This window comes from Lacerta agilis, chromosome 3, assembly GCF_009819535.1.
Source record: "Lacerta agilis isolate rLacAgi1 chromosome 3, rLacAgi1.pri, whole genome shotgun sequence".
In the NCBI taxonomy this organism is placed as follows: Eukaryota; Metazoa; Chordata; class Lepidosauria; order Squamata; family Lacertidae; genus Lacerta; species Lacerta agilis.
Window position 1 is genome coordinate 105,051,933 of NC_046314.1, and position 23,611 is coordinate 105,075,543.

At 44.2% G+C, this 23,611-nt stretch overlaps 1 protein-coding gene across 1 annotated transcript in view; it reads right to left on the reverse strand.

The window, feature by feature from the left end:
• Nucleotides 1-23,611, reverse strand: part of NRXN1 (neurexin 1) — a 933,637-nt gene that overhangs the window by 120,624 nt on the left and 789,402 nt on the right. The window contains 1 exon segment of the mRNA XM_033145071.1: nucleotides 16,275-16,446. Coding sequence (XP_033000962.1) covers nucleotides 16,275-16,446 — 172 coding nt within the window.

The following is a 23,611-nucleotide window of genomic DNA, read 5'->3' on the forward strand; positions in this document are numbered from 1 at the left end:
ACAGAAAACCACAAATCGCAGATGCAAAAGCTCAGCGAGATAAAAATCGCAGAAGCACTTGGGCACCTCACTTCCACAAGGAACAGCTCACGACGCAGTAGCAAAAGAGCCACGAAGACCCTCTAAACCACCCCAGCTTTATGGACTTTTATCAGGAAGAGCGATACGCTACTGGATGAACGAGTGAGTGGCAGGAAATAATTTGCTGCAGCAATGTCGTATGTTAAAATTACGCCCTGCCTCCCACAAACATAGATGGCCTTCAGGGAACATGAGATGATTTCACAGAGGAGAGGGCTATCAATGGCTACTAGATGGTGCAGACTGGTTGGACACAGAGGAATGGTGGGAGGAACCAGCCGGGGAACCCTCAAGGGAAGAAAGCTCAAAGCCCGAGAATTGGTGGTGGGATGACCATGAAGTGATCAGAGGAAGAAGAGGGAGAAGACTAGGAGGTGTTGGAAGCTTGGTGTGCAGGGAGAGTCTGTGGCAGAAGCAGGAGAGGATAGAGGCCAAGAGGCCCAGATGGCTGCTGAAGAGTTGCAGGTGTCTCCTGCTCATGCTGCAACAAGCTTCCCTCCCCACTGGCCTCCCAGAACCAGGAGAGGCATGAAGAGGGCAGAGGAGAAGTTAGCTTCACGCAGGTGCAGATTGCTTGGGGGAAACCCTTGCATAGGAGGGGTCTTGGGCAGCTGTGGGGAAGCAGAGACCTCAGTCTCAGCACAACTTCATGGGGACAAGAACTGCTGGAGATGAGCTGTGGTGCTCATTAGGCCTGACCCTTCTGTGCAGCTCCTGTTTTTGCTAATAAAGGGGTAACTCCGACTTGCTTGGTGTAATTGATGGCTGGCTCGCTCCTGTCATTAGCTTCCCGTAGGTATCTGGTTGGCCACTGTGAGAACAGGATGCTGGACTAGATGGGCCACTGGCCTGATCCAAAAGGGTATTATTATGTTATTATGTAGCATATTGTCCCTAGACAATCCACTACCATTCCCTAAAGTAGGAGTTGGGTGCCCACTCCCATCATCCCTGACCACTGGTCATGTTTCCTGGGGCTGATGCTAGTTGGAGTGGGGCTACCTTTGAAGGTGACCTGGAAACTACAACTAATCCAGAATGCGGCAGCTAGACTGGTGACTGGGAGCGGCCGCCAAGACCATATAAAACTGGTCCTGAAAGACCTGCATTGGCTCCCAGTACGTTTCTGAGCACAATTCAAAGTGTTGGTGCTGACCTTTAAAGCCCTAAACAGCCTCATTCCAGTATACCTGAAGGAGCATCTGCACCCCCATTTTTCTACCCGGACACTGAGGTCCAGCACCGACGGCCTTCTGGCAGTTCCCTCACTGCGAGAAGTGTGGTTACAGGGAACCAGGCAGAGGGCCTTCTCGGTGGTGGCGCCCACCCTGTGGAACGCCCTCCCACCAGATGTCAAGGAAATAAACAACTATCTGACTTTCAGAAGACATCTGAAGGCAAACCTGTTTAGTTTTTAATGTTTGGGGTTTTAACACTTTTTATTATTACTACTAATATTCTGTTGGGATCCTCCCAGAGTGGCTGGGGAAACTCAGCCAGATGGGCTGGGTATGTATGTATGTATGTATGTATGTATGTATGTATGTATGTATAAATAATAATAATAATAATTATTATTATTATTATTATTATTATTATTAGAGTCCAACAACATTTGGAGAGCACCAGTTGGGGGAGAAGTATCCTACAGCTCAAGTCAATTCTTTCCCACCATCCATTCCTCCTATGTTCTCTGCTCCTTTGTTTCATCTTCCCCCCTTTCTCTTATACAGACTCACACACACACACACACACACACACACACACACACAAAACCACCCCTGACACAGAGCTGCTTCTTTTCTCCTGCGAGAAACCCATTTACAACTGCACACCCCATTATTCAGGACACAAGCGGCAACTCCTTTGTTATACTTAACAATTTTTTAAAGAGGGAAATGGATAATCTTTCAAAGAAAACAGCTCCTCTGACACAATTTGCAAATCCACTCTCTCTCTCAGGAAACTACTTGACCTTTCCCACAATAGACTGGAACACAAGAAATTGCGTGAGGATATTGCGGCTGTCGCAGATTTACAGGGTTCCCCCCCTTCTTTCTTTCCAGGTGGCTTCATTAACAGAGTCGCACGCGCCTGAAATGAATACATTATTAAAATGAGCTGCATTGCGCTCTTTAAATATTAGCAAAATAAAAGCCGCTTTATTTTGGAAACGCACGTTGCCAAGGATGATAAAGCGCGGAGCTTACAAGCCAGTCTTGAAAGAGACAGCCCTTCAAAGCTAAATGCTGGAAGGTTAGCGATGCAATATTGATGATTTCCTCCGCTTAATAAACTTATAGGATTCGCAGAACGATCTGTATCCTATTATCGATCCCCAGGCAAAACTCCAGGAGAAGTTACTGGCAACGGATCAATAGAGGGGAAGGTAAACAGGCAGCTGTTCCTCCCGCTCTTCTTGATGGAAACGAATGCATGCAAGAGTCATTTCCTCGCATCGGCCTGAAATATGGCGCACCAACGAGGAACACCGCGGCATACAGATCAATATTCAGAGGCTGAAATAGGCACAGCCAATTATGATCAGAAACATTCGGAATGGATTGTTAGCAGGGAACGAAGCCCGCAGCCATATCCCTAGAATGAAACCTCCAAAAACTGCTGCGCCTAATGGCCTGATGCTTGAAATGTGATTTAATAATAATAATAATAAAAATAAAAAATGGTTGAAGGCATCCATGCTGCACGTGGCCCTGATAAACCTTTTCTTTCTAGAGCCTCCTTCTTTTTCATCTGTTTCTGCCAGCAGAACTGCACCGAGGAAACAAGTGCAGTTGTTCCCAGGATAGTACCCCAAACTGGGGGATCCTCAATCTCAGCTTTAAGACATTGGCAGTAAGCTGGTGTCATGGATTCCATAAGTGGAACATTTTTTGATGGGGCCACAATAACAGTACTGACACACTGCACTCTCCCGTATATCAGGGTAGTGCACGGCAATATATATATATATATATATATATATATATATATATATATATATATATATAATTTAAAACAGCATTAAAAGCAGTGCAGCACAATATTCAGGCCCGTCAGCATAAAAAAAGGTCTTCGAGAGACGGCTGAAAGTAAAAACGCGAGGGTGCCTGCTGCATCTCTGCTGGATGAACGTTCCACAGCATGAGACCAGTGACACTAAATGCCCCATAGGCCTTTGGAGCATAGGAGACAAGTAAGGCCCTATGCACACCATATATTATTAATTTGTCATTTTTATTATTTCATTTGCATCCCCACCTTTCCTCCAAGAAACTCAAGGTGGCTCATATAGGCTGAGAGGAGATATGATAGTCATCTTCAAATATACAAAGGGCTGTCACGAGGAAGTTGGAGCAAGCTTGTTTTCTCCTGCTCTGGAGGGTAGGACTCTTAAAGCAAGAGACTGAAGTTACAAGAAAGGAGATTCCGACTAAACATCATTAAGAACTTTCTTACAGGGAAGAGCTGTTCAACGGTGGAACGGGCTCCTTCGGGAGGTTGTGGACTCTCCTCTCTCTCTCCTATCGGATGTATACAGTGACAATTCTGTTTCCATTTTCCTCAGAATCCTCAGACATCCCAATTTCAGCTGTTTATGGAATCTCCCGATTTTTATTTTTATTTCCTGAAAACAGGGCGAACAAGCCTCTGCTAGGGGTTTTTCGAGGTACAAAACACAGACTATGAATCCTTTGTGGCGCCTTAAAACAGTAGTCCAAATAAATCTTAGAAGGCATCACAGGGATTGTGTCCTGACAGGCAAGATATGGTATCTTCCTGCATTGACATTATTACTGTACTTTGCCCAGCTCAAGATAATTCCCCTCTGGAAAGGTCAGATATGTTCAGCAATATTTTCCTTAAACCAGTAAAATACAAGATACAGAGAGAGCCACAGCAGGACACCAATCAGCAGTCTAGGCAGATGGGAGATGGCATTGCTTTGTACGAAAGGCTTCAATCTACTTCTGTTGAAAATCCTTCCTCATGTTTTACATCCAAGGAGATGCTATCAAGGCTACGCAGGTGGGAGATGCAAAGCTGAGTCATTCATGAAGGTAATGAGACTGTTGGATGCAATATTGTAATGGGAAATTAAACCGCAAAAAGTGGTGGTGGGGGGGGGGGAGGAAGCTAAAATTACCTCACGCCTAGAAGCATCTTGCCATTCTAGAAGTGAGATTGAATTGGAGGGTGAGGTAAACAGAGAGGTAGGAGTTGCTTCTTCCCCAGATTTCCCAAGAGGGTGTTGCCCAGCTGCCCACCATTATCCAGAGCTTTCACCTCTATGTTTCTTCTGAGCATTCCCTTCCCTGCAAGCGCTGCCACAGCCATTCTGGATATTGTCTTACCAACCTCGTGAGCCTGGGATTTGTGCTGCCAAGCGCTCCTGCTCAGGTTGAGGGCGCTTCCAAACGGTACTTGATTCTTAGAATCATAGAATCATAGAGTTGGAAGAGACCACAAGGGCCATCCAGTCCAACCCCCTGCCAAGCAGGAAACACCATCAAAGCATTCCTGACAGATGGCCGTCAAGCCTCCGCTTAAAGACCTCCAAAGAAGGAGACTCCACCACACTCCTTGGCAGCAAATTCCATTGCCGAACAGCTCTCACTGTCAGGAAGTTCTTCCTAATGTTTAGGTGGAATCTTCTTTCTTGAGGTGGGATGGATAAAGGCCCGGACTGGCCATCTGGCAACTCAGGCAAATGCAAAAGGGGCCAGCACAATAGATTTCATTATAAATATATATATAAAACCTCCCAAAATGTGATGGTGTGTGAACATTGGCAGCAAGAAATTCCCCAGTGGTGTCTCCATCCACCAGAGGCACAGGGGGTAGGCTTTCCCTAAGTCAGATCTGGGAAGGGGAGAGAGAGAGAGAAGCAGAGGACAGAGGTGAAAGATCACCTGGCTTTTGCTTTGGTGTGGCATTGGAGGAACATGGCTGTCTGTCTTCTCTTCCTCTCTTTGGTTGGAAAGTTGGTCTCACCTTGCCCAAACAGCTAGATTAGGGAGGGAGGGGCCTGCCCCTCATCTGGGCAGGTGGCACCTGGCTTCCAGTTACAGAAAGGAAGGCATGCAGAAGGGAGCAGCTGGCTTGCAGAGTTGGAACAATGCCGGGCTTCCAAACTAGATGGAGAGAATAGCAGGAGAGGAAACTGATCCAGCACAGCAAGGGTAGATTTATTGACCCCAGTGGAAAGCTGCAACACCTGACCTAGAAGCCTCCCCACCTCCCTCAAGACTAAATGGTGAGGGGATGACTGAGTGTGGCATTCAATAGTGATCAGGACTGGCCCAAGGCAAGGCAAGGCAAGCGGCCATGCTTGTGACTAACTAGTGAAACAAAAATGATGGAATAATGCCAGGAAGAGATGGGGATCACTCCCAGCTCCACACCAGGAGCTCTGGGATAGATAGCAATTCACAGCTAACACATTAAACACATACTTAAAGGGGTATTGTTCTTCATGCGTGCACACACATGATAAACAGAGAAAAATAATTTGACATACTGTTTGAATTTGGACTGCTGTGCTCTCAATGATGGCACCAATTTTTGGTCCCTGCCAATCACTGTATGGGCACAGGATGCTCAGGGCTTGTGTGCAGCAGTGGGGGGGATCGCAAAATAGAAACAAAAAGACCCCACCCACCCACAAAAAAATATCAGTGGGGTTGAAAGGAAGATGAGAATGGGTGTAAGAAAGAGATTAATATCTTCTCAGAGACCTGAATTATTTAGGTTGTGCCTCCCTCTCCCTCTCTCTTTTTTTATCCTGAGCAGACATGAGTGTCACTTTTTCCATTTCCAATATGAATTATAGTACTTTTTCTGAATTAGGGAGCTAAACAGAAGTTCTTGTCCTGAAGACATGAAGTCCTATTGCTCTGTCACAACTCACAACACTGGCAAATATATATATGTGTGTATATATATATATATATATATATATAGAGAGAGAGAGAGAGAGAGAGAGAGAGAAATGTGATCATTTTTTTTTTTAAAAGGCCTTATGGCCCAGGGATATCTCAGAACACAATGTCATTACACAGAAATTAATTTTGTTTTTTGTTTGTTTGTTTCATATTTGGGATGGCAAATTGTCTGGCTCAAAGGCTCAAGCCAGCATTGAATTTATGGCGCCTTTCGAAAGGCCCTGGTCTCAGAGCTACCTCAGGGCTGCTCTAGGAGTTAATGGAAACGCAATGCATCACCGGTACGATGAGACTAAAAGAGTTAGAATGTAAGAAGAAATGCTGGATTCGGCATCCTGTTCTCTCAGTGGCCAACCAGATGCCAGTGAGAAACTCACAGGCAGGATTTGAGCACAAGAGCAACTCTCCCCTCCTGTGGCCTCCAGCAACTGGTATTCAGGAGCACTGCTGCCTTCAACTGTGGAGGCCGAGCCAAGCCATCTGGCAAGTAGCTCTCAATAGTCCTCTCCTTCATGAACTGGTCTTATCCTCTTTTAAACCCATCCAAGTTGGTGGGCCATTGCTGTCTCCTGTGGGAATGAGTTCCATAGTTTAACTATGCACTGTGTGAAGTGGGACTCGTGAGCACTGCAGATATTTGCTGGGATACAGAATGGTGCTAAACACAAGCTCCAAGGAGAAAAATTAACTATACAACCTTTAGTAGACATCTGAAAGCAGCCCTGTATAGGGAACTTTTTTTTAATGTTTCATTTTTCATTATGTTTTTATATATGTTGGAAGCCACCCAGAGTAGCCGGGGGAACCCAGTCAGATGGGCAGGGAACAAATAATAAAATTAATATTATTGCTATTAATATTATTGAATTATTGAATGAAACATCCCTATTTTCATTGGAGTGCTGGAAGGGCAGATCCTGAAGTTGAGGCTCCAGTACTTTGGCCACCTCATGAGAAGAGAAGACTCCCTGGAAAAGACCCTGATGTTGGGAAAGATGGAGGGCACAAGGAGAAGGGGACGACAGAGGATGAGATGGTTGGACAGTGTTCTCGAAGCTACTAACATGAGTTTGGCCAAACTGCGGGAGGCAGTGGAGGATAGGCGTGCCTGGCGTGCTCTGGTACATGGGATCACGAAGAGTCGGACACGACTGAACAACAACGATTTTCATTGGAGAAATGTTGGAGGGTACGCTTTTGCCCCCAATCTCCGTTTACGAGTTTTCTAAGAGGCTACTGTTTGGTCACTGCAGGATACAGCATACTGGAATAAATGGGCCTTTATAGCTTGGTATGAAGTTAATAAATGAACAAAACTTTGCTCTTTGCGGCTATAAATATATAATGTTTCCCAACCATGGCTCTGCCATCTCTCGGGTCAACAGTTCAAGGCACCCTTTGGGCTTGATGCCTAACAAGATGCGATCTTGTTCTCTAAAAAGAAAATCGCTGCTATTCATTTCACCCTTTCTTCCCATTACAAGGGAGTCTTCATGCAGAGGAGCAGTCAAACACGCAGTCTGTCTCCCACCTGCAATCTAAAATATTGCAATCTCAAGAGGGCTCTGAGACTTGCTTCCCCTCAGCCCCGAATATTTGGAACCTGCTCGAAGATACTTCAAGTTCTTAAAACTGTGTTCTTCTGTTCTCGTATTTACCATGCTTTGTTATGAATCTTTTAAAAGGACTCTGCATTTTCTAAATGCTTTATAGCAGATCTGGGAGCGCCGCTACTCATTTGACATTTCCCTGCCTCTTACAAAGAAGCAGCATTATGTCATTTATTTTTTTTAACCAAAGGAGGCGGAATCTGTCAGCGGCAGAGCAACGGCGAGTGCACGGCACATTTTATTAAAATCTGGATTTAATTACAGAATCTGTTGCATCTCGGAAGCGATAAGCCTTCGCTTTTTACCAGGTTCTCCGAGATGAAAAAGGGAAAGACGTGAAAGAAAGGAGGGGAAAGCCCACAGCTACAACACAGGGGGGGGGGGCAAATGTCTGCCTCCCCTGACTTAAAGAAACATTATATAGCATTATCAGACAGAAGAAAGCTGATAAGTTGTCAAATCAAAAATAAATAAATAACACATTGACTTGAGAAACTTTAATAAAACCCATTGATAAGAAGGGACTGTAAGTCACTCCTTGGTAAGGGGGGGGGACCCGGAGGCATGAAAAAAGAAGTCTGTAGGGTGCAAAGATTTGAAAACCTTTGAAAGTGTATCATTTTTAATAGAAGGCAAGCTAGCAGAGGAAGATTGGGAAGGTGCAAAGCAGCCAGTTCTTTTCTTCAAGGCAGTGTAAAACCTTGGCCAAATTGGTCTTCCCTAATGTTGCTGCAAAGTATTTTTTGGGGGGTGGGCTTTGTACAAATGTTTGCTCCACTACTGTTGGTGATTACATACATGCTCGTCACAATATTTAAACTAAAAAAGAAGTTTATTTTATCCAGAAACAACCAGAGCGAGGGGCAGGAATCACTGCCCTAACTCTGATTTGGCTTTAAACATTATTGTGTACCCAAATCTCTTGGCTATATAGCATTGCCATGGAAGGAGTGACTGGGATGTGCTTTCCTGAAAGTCTCCTCTCCAAAATACCCCTAGGGCAGAGTCAATGCTCAGCTCAGTAACAGAACTGAATGGGGCAGGGCCTGTTCATCCCTACTGAAGATTTGCAAATGTGTTTAATTTGCACAATGTGTCACTTAGCTCTTATTGGTGAATGATTTTGATTTCTACGGTGAAAAAATACTGATGAAAAATTCCAGAAGTTGCAATACTGATGGTAGGTACTGTGGATGGCATTCAACGCTAGTCCTGCTTGCAAGTGGACCCATTGTAATTAATGGACACGAGTCACTAAAGTTCATTAATTTCAGTGGGTCAACTCAGAGCAGGATTTACTTGAATGCGACCAGAGGAAAGCAGAACGGAAGGTGTAAAATACACAAAACACTTTCCCGACAATATGTTTCTCATACTTTTGCAAATTAAAAATTGTACACCTGTAACAAAAAGGTTTTGAAATGGTAAGCAGGTGAAGGTGTCTGCTTGCCTCAGCAGAGAATTAATCAGGTTTGCTATTGCAGGAAGCTTAGATGATAAACGCCTAATTTCTTCAGTGTCTGTGAAGGAGGGACCAGCTGTACAGTTCAAATGAAGAGGCGTCTTAATTAACCTGCTGATCTTGCTTATTCTTAATTAAACCCAGAAGCAGGTAGGGGAGATAAGTTAAAACACCATGGCAACAAGTGACTTTAAAAAAAAAAACAGGCAGAGAAAACCAGAGCCAAAATGGCACACAAATGGATGTGAATCTTAGCAGAGGAACATCTGCAAGGCATAATTTGGTTTTAAGATATGTTGGTGAGAGGTGGTTTGATGTAGGGGTTAAAGCACTGCACTAGGACCTGGGAGACCAGATTAGTAGTAGTAGTAGTAGTAGTAGTAGTGGTAGTAGTAGAAGTAGTAATAATAATAATAATAATAATAATAATAATAATAATAATAATAATAATTTTATTATTCATACCCTGCCCATCTGCCTGGGTTTCCTCAGCCACACTGGGAGGCCTCCAGAAAAAAAATATAAAAACATAATGAAATGTCAAACGTTAAAAACTTCCTGATACAGGGCTGCCTTCAGATGTCTTCTAACAGTTGTCCAGTTCTTTATCTCCTTGACATCTGATGGGAGGGCGTTCCACAGGGAGGGTGCCACTGCCGAGAAGGCCCTCTGCCTGGTTCCCTGTAATTTCACTTCTCACTGTGAGGGAACTGCAAGAAAACCCTCCCTCAAGTATACTGCGCCGAGGCCGTTTAGAGCTTCAAAGTGTTGGCGCTGACCTCAGAAATTTATTGGGAGCCAGTGAAGATCCTTTAGGACCAGTCACCAGGCGAGCTGCTGCGTTCTGGATTAGGTGTAGTTTCCAGGTCACCTTCAAAGGTAGTCCCATGTACAGCACATTGCAGTACTCCAAGCAGGAGGTAACCAGAGTATGCACCACTCTGGCGACACAGTCTGCAATCAGGTAGGGTCTCAGCCTGCATACCAGATGGAGCTGGTAGACAGCTGCCCTGGACACAGAACTGACCTGCACCTCCATGTACAACTGTGAGTCCAAAATGACTTCCAGGCTGTGCACCTGGTCCCTACCCCATTCAGGACCAGGGAGTCCCCCACACCTGCCCGCCCCCTGTTCCCCCAAAACAGTACTTTTGTCTTGTCAGGATTCAACCCCAATCTGTTAACCACCATTCATTCTCCTAGCACCTCCAGACACTCACACCTTCACTGGTTCTGATTTAAAGGACAGGTAGGGAACAACAAGACAACAAAACTAAACACTTGTATGTTTGCTTTTTTCTGGGCATATAAATTTTGAGTGAGGAAAGCATCTTATAAAGCACTGACATGTCTCAAAAGAGAAAATAATTTTACAGGATTTTTTTTTTTTTTGGTATTTCCCCACAAAAAAACAAAAAAAACATTTTTTTCCACTGGAAAAAGGAAAGAGCAAGTCCTTGTTTGGGTACAGGAACTCCTGTCCTCAATATATTCCACCCTTCTCCACTCCCCTCAGATTTTCTATTCTCAACAGACTTCAAAGAGGTATTTTCACTCTAAGGGAGCAATGGTGATTTTCAACATCCCTTCAACTAGAGATAATTCTAGAGACAAGAGATTATTATTCCATTGTGCCCTTTCAGTTGCATCCCAAGAGTTCAACAGTTCTGGATTCCCTACAGCTACAGTGTTCTTTGATAGCAGAAATGTGGCTTAGGAGCAAGTAGTTTAATGGAAAGTGAGTTAGAGCTAGTCCACTATAGTCAGTCCATGGAAGAAAGGCAGCAGACTGTGGAGAGTAATAGGTGAAAAGGTCTGGGGAGGGAGCAGGTACAGGTCAACAGCAAGGATAGAATTCAGGGCATTAGTAGATGGTGCTCTGTCATGTTCACTGCTATTTAAAGGTGCATGCTGTAAATCTGGGGTGCCGTCCAGAAGTTGCTAGACTGTGACTCCCATGGCTAATGGTCACAGATGATCAGGCTTGTAGTCCAGCAAAATCTGGGGGGGCACAGCATCGGGCACCCCTACTGTAAACAGTGGAATGCAGTCGAAAATTCTTTCCAGTAGCACCTTAGAGACCAACTGAGTTTGTTCCTGGTATGAGCTTTCGTGTGCATGCAAACTTCTTCAGATACCTATCTGAAGAAGTGTGCATGCACACGAAAGCTCATACCAGGAACAAACTCAGTTGGTCTCTAAGGTACTACTGGAAAGAATTTTCGATTTTGTTTTGACTATGGCAGACTAACACGGCTACCCACCTGTAAGTGGAATGCAGGTCAGTGGCTATGTGCACATCATGCGCACGTGCGCGCACACACACTCCATAAAGGGAAGTGATATAGGGAATGACCGCTCCACACATCAAATGGGGGGCGACGTTTGCATGGTCACGCGCAGCCCCCTGGATCCCAGAGTGGCGTACCTCATCAAGCGTCCAATCCCGCCTGGGGGCGGCATTGCCAGGGAGATTGGCCAGGTAAAGGGAGGGACTACCCAGACCACACAATAGGTGTAGCTTACCTGGGAAACAGCAGTCGGGCTCCAGAGCTTCTCCCACCCTCCACTCCCTCAATTAACCTCTGTTCCCATAGGTATGCAGGCGCTGCAATGTCTAGCCCGCTGTTGAAGGGCCGGAAAGGAATTTCCCTGCATTGGCAGATTTTGCCTTTCCCGTAGCAAAAGTCACAACTTTGGCGGTTTCAGGCCTTGGGCGGAATCCTTTAGTCATCTTCCTAAATGGGGGATGGGCGGGCATGGGGAGGTGACCCCATGCCCCCAGAGCGGCGGCAATACCAGGGTTCCCATTAAAGGGGTCTAGGGGGGAGGCATTGACCATATGCCAAGAGGTTGTCATTGCCCTCCTCTTCCAGTGACGGCGAATGGGGGGCGGGCTCTCTGCTTGAACATATGTTCTCCAGAGTCAGCCCAATCCCCATACATTCTGGATAACCCTGAAGTTTCCCAGATCCCCGGCTAGGGGCTGGGAAGGATAAACGCCCAATGCCTGAGCCAAGGTCTCCCTGCATCTGAATCTTAATAAAGTTGTGGCCAATTTTAATCCCATAGCACATTGTCTTGTGTCATTAATAATAATAATAATAATAATAATAATAATAATAATAATAATAATAATAATATTTATTATTTGTACCCCGCCCATCTGGCTGGATTTCCCCAGCCACTCTGGGCGGCTTCCAACAGAAATCAAATACAAAAATATCAAACATTAAAAACTTCCCTGAAAAGGGCTGCCTTCAGGTTTTTTCTGAATGTCAGGTAGTTGTTTATTTCCCTGACCTGTGATGGGAGGGTGTTCCACAGGGTGGGCGCCACTACCGAAAAGGCCCTCTGCCTGGTTCCCTGTAGTTTTGCTTCTCGCAGTGAGGGAACCGACAGAAGGCCCTCGGCGCTGGATCTGCTTTATTCTGCTTGGGGGTCGCCTGGGGTTTGGGGGACTCCGCCTGTCCGCGCAATATGGAATTTGAGAGAGAGAGAGGATTAAGAATGCTCTTCAAGCACATTCAGTTATCTAAAACACAAACACACATCCCAAAACAAGAAGGTATGGAGATGGTGTTAAATCAAGACAGGGGTGGGTGGGAGAAAACAAAGAACTGGCTCCTGTTGTTCCGCCATGAACAAAGGCAACATGATGGTACTGATAAAAGCTCAAAGAAAATTAAATACCAAGAACGATTGGGCTGAGCCACGCAATAACACGCACAGGGGGATTCTGAGTTATGGCTGAAACTGTGGCTTTAATTAAGCCCAGTTGTAGCTGCATTGGGGATTGTTAAAAATCAACACAAAGGCTGCTAACATTTGTTTAGCAGTCTATGGAAAGTTTCCAGGTATTCCTCTTAAAAAGATATGAGCAAGAATTGAGCCATCGCTGCAATTGCCACCAGCACAGGTGCCGTGGCAAATCCAGGGGGCCGCGCACTGCTCCCGTGGTCAATAATTGCACGCATACTGTATACACACAACCCAAATTCCAATGTATCCTCTGGGAACAGTATCTGTCAGTCTAAAGATGCTTCCTCACAGAGTGTTTTAGCCCCAAATGCTCTCATTCAGTATCTTCAGATGTCTACACGCCCCTGTTCCCCTCACCCACCTGCACAGAAAAACACACAGAGAATCTCAGACCATGTGCAGGAAGTTAATAAAGACACCATAAACGCGCTTCTCCTCAGCTGAACTTAATGCACAGTGCACAGCTCATCATGTTCGCATATGAAATGCAGTTAGTATACAATCTGGAAACTTCCAGCACCAACTGGGCTCCAGCAGTGCATAGCAGAACAACCCTGCATTGTTAAACGGCAGCACAAAACCCTACTGTGTGGGGGAGAAGGAACTTTAGTTCCACCCCGCATTGGACACAACCTCTTGAAGGCCTCTCACAGACACCTGAGATCCAGGCTGCAAATTGTGGAGCAATCAAAGTAGAGCTTGCAACTTTGAGGCCTGCTGTCTAGATCCATGCCCACCACCAGCATTAAAGGTTGCAAGGGTTACCTGGATGTCAGAGGTTAAGTAGATGTCCTTGAGGGAGTGGGGGGTCTCTGTTGCCCTCAAGAAAGAAGTGGCCAGTCCCTTGCTAATGAAAGCAAGCCTAGATGCTACTGAACATAAAACAACCACACAGTCTTTAATCTTCCCTATTAGTGAAAATATTAGAGAGGAAGGTTGCCTCTCAACTCCAGGAAACCAATTATTTAGGATCTTTCCAGTCCATGCCACCCTTGTTTCTGGACAGAAACAGCCTCAGTTATGTGGATACATGAAGGAATGGACAATGGAAGTTCAACCGTATTGGTCTTGCTGGACTTCTGAGTGGCTCTTGTTCTTCTTGAGCTTGGTATCCTTCTGGAATGACCAGAGAGGGCTGGTCTTAGTAGGTCTTGATGTTTCAGTGACTCCAGTCCTTTCTGGATGGCTGATTCCAGAAGGCAGTGTTGAACAAGTTCTGTTCATCTCCATGGTCTTTGGTGAGTGAATGCTGCAGGGTTCCATTTTATCTTCTGTGCTTTGTAATATCTATATGAAAATGCTGGAAGGAATCATTTTCCACTGTCAAATCCCAGGGAGGTTGTGGAACCTTTGAACCGGTGTCTGGAGATAGCATTGGGGTGGATGAAGGTGGAACAGCTGAATCTTAATCCAGACAAGGCGGTGAGGGTGAACAAGCAAGAACTTGATTCAGACACGATTGCGTTATTGTGGGTTGGGAAGTTGGCAATGGTGGACCGAGTTATGATGCCTGGCCTGGATGCACTGCACTCCCCTTGAAGAACTATGTATGTAGCTTGCAGGTGCTCCTGAACCTGTCACTATCTTGGTACAGTTGCTGTGGAATTAACCATAGTGGTTGACCCTGACTAGAATTACCCAGGTCCTAGTTATCGCCAAGCTGCCCAAGGAAACTCTTCCAGATGGATTACACTTGGTTCTTTCAGTGCTTTCCTTAATGTGAGTTTGGTTATGTGATTCTCAGCTGCTTATGAATTCAGTTGGACTTACAAAACCAAGATGCTGCTTCCTGATAATTTATATTACTTGGTGTGTCGATGATATTCATGTGTACAGCTGTCACTTTGTGAGGGCATAACCCTGAAAGGTGGCCTATAACCCTGTTATGTAAATAAAGGTCCAGAGGATTGCAAAACACAGCTTTGAACTGCTGCTGCTTAGCAATGTGCTCACAGGTTGGCCTGGTCAAGTCAACAGAAGCACTCAGTTTTCCATCTGTAAAATGGGAACAAGAGTAAGCTCCCTCTCAAGGGTTGACAGACAAGATGACAACTGCAAAGCATTTTGGAGTACGAAAAAATGTGACTGGTTAAATAATAGTAGCAATAACTGGACTAGAGGAATTATACAGCAATGGAATGACATGTCAGCAAACCACAATGCTTGTTTACTTGAGAGACCTCTGGCTTATCCTCTGCCTTTCTTACCAGGGGTCAGAGAATCCAATCCGTTTCACTTTGTGATTGTTGGAATGTCAACTTCATTATAGATCCTGATTGTTCAAGGGAGACAAATGGTTCCAGTGGCCTCTGGATTAGTGTCCTTAGAATAGTGCACACCCAGTTGGGCAGAGCTGCAGCAATAGCATCCCAGCAGACATATCACTGATGGAGGGAGAGGGTTGAGGTGACAGCAAGATTGAGGCTGTGCAAAGGCACTTGCAGGAGCGCTGGATTGACTCCACTCACACAGCCCTGACCTCACAATACCTCACTGCTCCTGCCCCCAGTAAGCAGCAGAGCCACCACTGCCAGGAGGCTATTGCCGGAGGTTCTGCCCCACCGGGCAGGCTGCTCCTGGTGCAGAACTCTGAAAGTCAACCACAGGATATGAAAACCATCTTTAAAATATATGACGCCTAGCTTTAGTGGTCTTACACAACCCCCCAAGACCATTTGCATACCTAGGGCAATTTTCCATACTAGGTATAATCAATGGTCTGTCGACCGTTCACCTAGTAAGAATTAAAGTTCCATATCTTTGCAAACAATCTATGGTAGGTTGGGCTGGCTTTGATGAGACCGCTGCAGGATAAATGGTTAGTGGGCCACAGCTATTGTGTTTAAATGAATGCTCTTAAAATCAATTCCATTCTTCTTTCAAGGCACTGCTTCTTGGCTTCTGTGCTCCCTTTAATACAAGTTGTTATTGCCCAATCTCCACAAGCTAGGGAAGGTTGGTTATAAAATAAGCACAGGCAATGCTTTCCTTAATAAACTTGTTCTGAACACCAACTTGCGGATTATTTATTTAATTTGACGTATTGTGGTGCTTTTGCCAAAGCCTTCCCCCACCATCTGAATATACGAGTATAGTAATAATTATAGGTCTTGGTTTGTTTGTTTGTTTGTTAAACCACTTTGGTTTCTCAAAGCGTTGACATCTACATGACTTCAGTTTCACTCATGTGTCAAATGTAGTTCAAAGACAGTCTGCACATTTATTTTGTTTGCTTCACCTAGGAATTGTCATTATCACAGTCTACAAAACATCAACTTTTTTTTTCATGGCAGAAAAAGAACACATCTGGAAGAAGCCAAGATCCCATGTACCTACACAAGCAAATCCACCACATCACCGTTTGTCCTTCCCCCTCCCTGCCAGAAATCCAACTGTCAGAATTTACATCCTTACCTGCTGGGTAGCGTTCTATAACTGGCCAGTTGTCCACCTGTAATGTGGCGTTACCACCACTTCTTGTGAAACGTACTACGTGATATTTCCCATCATTAATGATTGCGTTGACCTCTTCAATTGCGATATCATCTGTTCCAACATTAAATTTAACTCCAATTTTTCCTTGGTGCTGTAAAGGAAAGCAAACAACAGAAACAACATGGTTAATCAGAAGCCCATAAAAAACCCAAAACACTTTTAGGTGCAGTATTATGCATATAAAACATCCTGAAGATATCTTTTAACTTCTTCAGGACATGTGGCGGTAAGAATCCTCTGAACCAGGACTGAACAATTTGTGATTGGGAATGGAGAAAACTTGTTTCTACACAAACAAGGAATCCCATGTTTCCAGTCATAACCCTTTGCTCATTCAACTTTATTGTCTTAGAAACTATGAACCAGGGATAATCACCATATGGTAGTTTACATGAACAGAGACCATGTGCACAAGTCAACTTCTCTTGACCTGGCCTGAAGGTTATTCACTTCTTTTCATTCATTTCAACCACTGATTCACCCCCTTGACAACACAGGGCAAACAAAAGCAGAGGTGAGTTTCCTGGTTCTTATGCCTAGGATAAATGACTTTGTAAGGAGACTGTGCAGTTTTATAAAACAGGAAGACATTCAAAAGCAAAACATAGTCCAAGGTGCTTCTTGGTGTATTGGGGCTCAGAAGGTCAGAACTCTGAATAGTCACTCGCTCCAAAACTTGAAGCTAGTTGAAATTCATTGGGAAACTTAAATCGCTCTGCTAAGGATACTGAAAGCCAGATCTTAGTGGATTGGAAGCAAAGTCACACGGGACCAGATCAAATAGCACCTGTCCCTGCATTAACCCATAAACATGATAGGGTGAAACATGTGTATTGTCCCTCTTCCCTTCCTGCCTGATTCTCTTGCCCAGCCTTCAGTGTCTTTCGATGTCCAGTAGCATTCAAACAGGGCTTCCTTATGAAAAATCTGGTGCAAGTGGGATCACTGCACATGAGCGATATTCTAGAAAAAATCCAGGGACTGACCATGAAATCAAATCCTATTCAAAGTTACGCCCTAGCAAGAATATTGGAGATGGCCTGGGTGTGCCAGAAGGCATAAAAAGAAGGGGTGACACTCTTTCACTCTATGGCAGCCTTCCTCATCATGGTTCCTTCCATATGCTTTGGACTACAGCCTCCATTATCCTTGACCCTTTACTCCGCTGGCTGGGGTTGATGGGACTTGTAGTGAAAAACATCTGGTGGGCGCCAGGGTGAGAAAGTTGCTTGATATAACACTCATGAGATGGGTTACTTGCAATATGACCAATGGATCTTTAGCGATCAGAGGAACTACTGTAAGGACAAAAATCTTTCATCTCTAATTAAAGCAACAACAACAACACAGAACTATAGTGGTATCACTGGAAATAGCTGATTTATCTACGAACAACGTTGCCCCTTCTTCGAGACAAGTATCCACTCCAAATGCTATTATCCATTTTAATTATTATTGAAAAAGCATCCGTAACGTGGCATTTACAGCTTAATGAAGTATCTTGCCATGTTCATTTAAAAATACTGACTAAAGCAATTATTGATTTCTGCTTCCACAGAAGACAGGCGAAATGCTTCATTTCTGAATAATGACTCTTATAAAACTAAAATGAGAAAGAAGCAACGTCGCAGAGCGTGTGTTAGGGGGGAAAAGAAAGGAAGAAAAGGAGGAGGTTACTGCTGGAGCCTGACTAAATAAATGATACTGCTGTATCCTAATTCTAGAAATTTGTTGTGGCTACCATTGAAATGTCCTCAGGTTCAGGAACAGATATAAAAATTCTTCATTTTAGCAAAAAAGAATAATTCCTTATTCTACAACCTCTTGATCTTTTCTCTCTCTCTCACTGCAAAACCTTTTTTCATCTCTAATGTAAGATCACGTAACTCTAATGCCCACATAGCTACATAGATGTGCCTCTGCACAGACCACAATGTGGAACAGTCTCTCTGGAATAGTCTTCTCCCAGAAATAAGATGAATAGCCTACATTTTTCTGACACATGCTGAAAATGTTTCAGTTCACCATGTCTTTTGCTGGCATCTGCCACCGTACAACTAGGAATTGGTTTCTTTTTTAAAACTTATTGAACATAGCAGGGCTTACTTCTGAGTAGACAGTCATAGGATCGCCCAATTTGAGTTACTTCTTGTTCATATTCAATTCCAAAACCAAACTGCTTGAGAACGTGAATTCTTTCCGACATTTCTTAAAAGTTAACTGACAAATTGTGCAATTCACATGTTTTAATCACCCACTTACTCTGCTATTCATATTCAACAGAAAATGTACAAAATGCTAAATTGCTCTTGTGGTGTAGCAATCACCCCCTTCACAAAATTATTAAACATACAAGAACTTTTCTAAAGGCACGTGACTCTAAAACACATGTACTTTACTCAAAGTTTCCCATTCTGAAATCAAATGCTTTGACATAAAAAAAACACAACACACCAAAACAAAAACCTAGCTGATTATTTATGATGCTCGATAATCACGGTATTCACACACACACACACGGCAATGCTTTCCCCACTTGCCTTCATTTGAGTCCTATGTAAAATTTTACAAATAGAGGGGGAAGAAGCAAAACACCTTTTAAATAAAATTGAGCAGGTGCGTGCAAATGATTTTAACCAGACACATGTCAGAGCTCTTATGTGGAAAGAAGAAGAAGAAGAAGAAGAAGAAGAAGAAGAAGAAGAAGAAGAAGAAGAAGAAGGCCAACAGAACAGAAAAACTGAAAATCAATTCAAGGGTGCATGAAAATAATTTTGGTCGAAAAAATAAGTGATGTTTCTCTTTGTTTTACATGTAATTCCTCAGTTCTTTGGAGAACTTCAAAATGACCCATATGCAGGACCGGCACGTCCATTAAGGCGAACTAGGCAATTGCCTAGGGCGCCAAAATGGAGGGGGCACTGGCCAGGCTTGGGGCGGGGCTGGCTAGCAACAGCTTCTCCGCTACAGCGGAGAAACTGCTGCTTGCCTCTCCACCACCCCCACCTCCCACTAAAGCAGGGATTGGTCGGGGGGTGGGGGGCACCAGAAGGTGGTCTGCCTAGGGCGCGAGAAACCCTAGCACCGGTCTTGCCCATATGGTGAGTGAATATGGACTGTAGAGGGATTCCTTGACCTAGACAACCGCCTGCAGAAGTGGAGAGAAGGTTCATATCTTCTTTCTAATAATAAGCACACAAGGAGATTTTACAAATTGTAATCCTACAACAACTGGATTGGTTCTCCTTGCACAAAGGCACCCATTCTTTCTGTATCCTGCCTGCATGAGTAGACATGCTCAGCCTTTTGAGCTCAACATTGGTGGCTAATGAGTAGGCTTTCTTGCTGTGTTTTGGAAGAACACACACACACTTCTCCAGTCAAGAACCGTCATGAAGAGACAGAAAGCCTGCAAGCTCAACAACAGAGCATCTGCCTTGCATGTAAAAAGTCGCAGGTTCAATCCCTGATATCCAGGAGTTGCCGGTGGGGTGGTCTTCCTCACCTGCCTTCCGAGTGGGGAGCATCTCTACTGGTTCCTGAGATTGGTGAGCTCGGCATGGTCCAGACAAAGCAACAGGAGCATTATATTGTGGACTGCTGCATTCACACAGTGCTGAGCTTCCCACACCTCTCCTATTCATCAACCTGCAGCAAGACTTGGGATCAGGCAATGCCACCTTACCTGAGCTGACCCACCATCCACTACTGCTGACATCTTCAGCACCCTGGAGAGCTACTTCCAGTCAATGTAGACCACACTGAACTAGATTAACCAATGGTCTGGCTCAATATAAGGCTGCTTCCTGTACACCTGAGCTGGTCTAAAAGCACAGAACTTTACAAATGATGTCCCTATTTCCACCGGAGAAATGTCGGAGGGTATGAAAACGGCGAGTTCTGGGCCAGGTAAAAAAAGTCATTAAAACTAGTACAAATTAGAAGGACAGAATGCAACATAACATTCTGAAACTGTGCAAAAAGCAGTGGGCTCCAGAGATCTAGCACTTTGGGTGTGTCGTTTTCCCATTTGACTTTTAGTTATTGGGTTAGATCCCCCCCAAAAGGTGCCCATCCACTCATGGAAGACCCTTTCATGAGCAAGAGCAGTGTTTTTCAACCACTGTTCCGCGGCACACTAGTGTGCCGCGAGATGTTGCCTGGTGTGCCGTGGGAAAAATTGAAAAATTACTTTATATATAGTCAATATAGGCACAGAGTTAATTTTTTTAACATTTTCTAATGGTGGTGTGCCTCGTGATTTTTTTCATGAAACAAGTGTGCCTTTGCCCCCAAAAGGTTGAAAAACACTGAGCAAGAGGATACCTTGGGCTTCATCTCATTGGGCTGATGGCCTCCTGCCCTTTAAATTGTCTCGTTTTTGCACGTTCAGTTTATGCTGGGCGATTTGTGCTTCTGCTGGCTTCTGAGTACCTTTACGAAGCAAATGTTTTAGATGGCTTTAATTTCTACCAAATTGGTTACGCCTTGATGCGCATTTTGTAAGCCACTTTGTGGCTTTAAAAGTGGGATATAACCCTGTTAAATAATAAACGAATACATGTTAGGAAATTTCCTCCTCTCGATAAATTTTCATGGTGTATTAAAAAGGGAAGACTAATTAATTCTAATCCTAACGGTGGGTGGAGCAGGGTAAAACAGACTGATAAAACATGTGCTTAAAATGCCGTTTCTGCTTCTTAACCCTGACAAGCCTCAAATGAATAATAGTCATAAAATATGGTGCTTAAACTGCCGTTAACTGTTACTTTTCTCCCCAAATTTACCTGATTTCTCTGCCAAATTACAAAGTACAATGTAGAAGGCATTTTCCCGTGAAGCATTAAAAAAAAAGCAAGTTAGATTTAGGTGTCACTATCAGCTGTTGTTTATAGAACAGGGCTTACATATCCCAGAATTAATCGGAGGAGGGTTAGAGCTGAACTCCAGATTTGCATAATAATAATAATAATAATAATAATAATAATAATAATAATAATAATTTATATCTCCAAAGAAGGAGAGTCCACAACCTCCCAAGGGAGAGGTTCCACAGTTGAACAGCTCTCAGTCAATGCAACCCAGCGCTTTAAAAAACCCATACGTTTTGACCCTGATTCCAATAGGAGGTGGACTGCAAGCAACTTCAGTTAATACCTAAAATAGTAAATACACAGTCTTGCCCTCAAAGGCAGGGCTACCAACAGTCCATTACAGATCCACCTAGTGCCTTCTGCCTGTACATTCTTTCAAGTTTTGCTCTTTATCCTACGGGTTCTGTCCTTTCTCAACCTCTCCCGTTCCCAACCCCTGTTCCATTAATGAATCAATATATATATATATTTTAAAAAAGATAGCTGAAACAAGCCTGAAAGCAAAAAAGAAAAAGAAAAAAATAAGAATCCTCATGCTCTTTCCTCTAACTTCTGAGAGAATATAGTTACTCATATCTAATCTTTTCATTAAATTTATCCCTGTGCTGAAGACTCATTTGTTACTTAAGCTCCATTTGGGGGTCAGAAAATTGGCCTGAAGAGCAATTTAAGTCATGCACAAGCTTTATGTCATCATTATAACCTAGGTAGGATGTGAGTAATCTGTTGGGAAAGAGCATCCATTTTCCTGCAATGTTCTTTTTTTAAAAAAATAGCTGAGACTAAGATTAATTCTTTTTAAAAGAAACCTCCTGAAATTATTTTGGGGAGGCTTCTCCGGGCCATTTTTTTCCTGTCAAATATCATTCTAATATTTTGTGGTGCTTTCTAGATTATATATATATATATATATATATATATAGAGAGAGAGAGAGAGAGAGAGAGAGAGAGAGAGAGAGAGTATTAGAAGAGGGGTGCCCTGCTCCTACCTTCCTGCTTTTTCCTCTATCCACCTCTTCCTCCCAGTAAGTGCTAGTAACCCATTTGCGTGGCGAGGCCCCGGGCCCCACCGTTCCCCTTAGATCAGTGTTTTTCAACCTTTTTTGGGCAAAGGCACACTTGTTTCATGAAAAAAAATCACGAGGCACACCACCATTAGAAAATGTTTAAAAATGTTAAAAAAATTAACTCTGTGCCTATATTGACTATATATAAAGTAATTTTTAAATTTTTCCCACGGCACACCAGGCAACATCTCGCGGCACACTAGTGTGCCGCGGAACAGTGGTTGAAAAACACTGCCTTAGATAATAAACACACGGAAACAAATATTTTGAGTTAACGGGATAAATAACTCTACAACTTTATAGGTTACAGATGTGAGCGGTTTGGCTTAGGCATTGGGTGAAACCAGACTATATCCTGACTCCTGCACTCCTGCAGGAAGTCTCTTAAGGGTCAACCACTGATAGGGGGAGCCCTATGATATACATCAATTAAGAGCACCCCCAGGGTCCCCGATGGGGTTATGGAATGGCCCTAGCCTACGTCCGGGCTTTGGACAGGATCCACACACCCTGGATCCCTTTAACGGGATACCATTAGTGAGGAGGGACAGGCAGAGGCAACAACCTCCCTTCCCAAGAACCAGGCTTACCCAATGCCTAACCTTACAAAGTTGTGACGATTTGCTACAAGGTGGGCGAAAACCAAATGGATGGTGCCAATTTGCCAAGTGGTAAAATCCCTACCTGGCCCCAACAATAAGGCGACCGACATTAGTCCAAAGCAAGGCCAAAGTCAAGCAATGCATAAAAAAGAGGGCAGGTGGGGTGGGTGATCTGATGAGTAGACGAAAAGGAGGCTGCTGCCCCTGGCGTGCCGCAAAGGCAGTGGCCATGCCCCCTGGCTAACCTGATTGGTCAGTCGGGGGCGTGACGCAGCTGGTAGTCCCGATGATGTGGGTGGCATCCCTCCGTCCACTGCTGGGTCATAGGGAGGTCCTGAAAGCCCTCCCGCAACTCCCCCCCCCCCAGGAAGGGGAGCGGTCCTGCTGGGAAGATAGCATAGTGGATCCACCCACTCAGTGAGCTGCTTCTGCTAATATCATTATTATGGCTTCCGGTGCCTAAGAACCGTGACAAGCTCTAAGACTATGACCCAGCATTTGTATTGCAAATCAAGTTGTAATTAAAAACAACCACAAGATGGTATAAGCAGCTTCATCAGAACAAACCTATTCCCTGCAGCACTAGCTTTTTTTAAAACAAAAACAAAACCATTCTCCAAAACAATAAAAATCGCACCGTCAGTCAGACATGAATGAGCACGTGCCAGTTTGCCAGGGAAGTGCTTTTTCTCAAGGAAGAGCTCATATAAAGC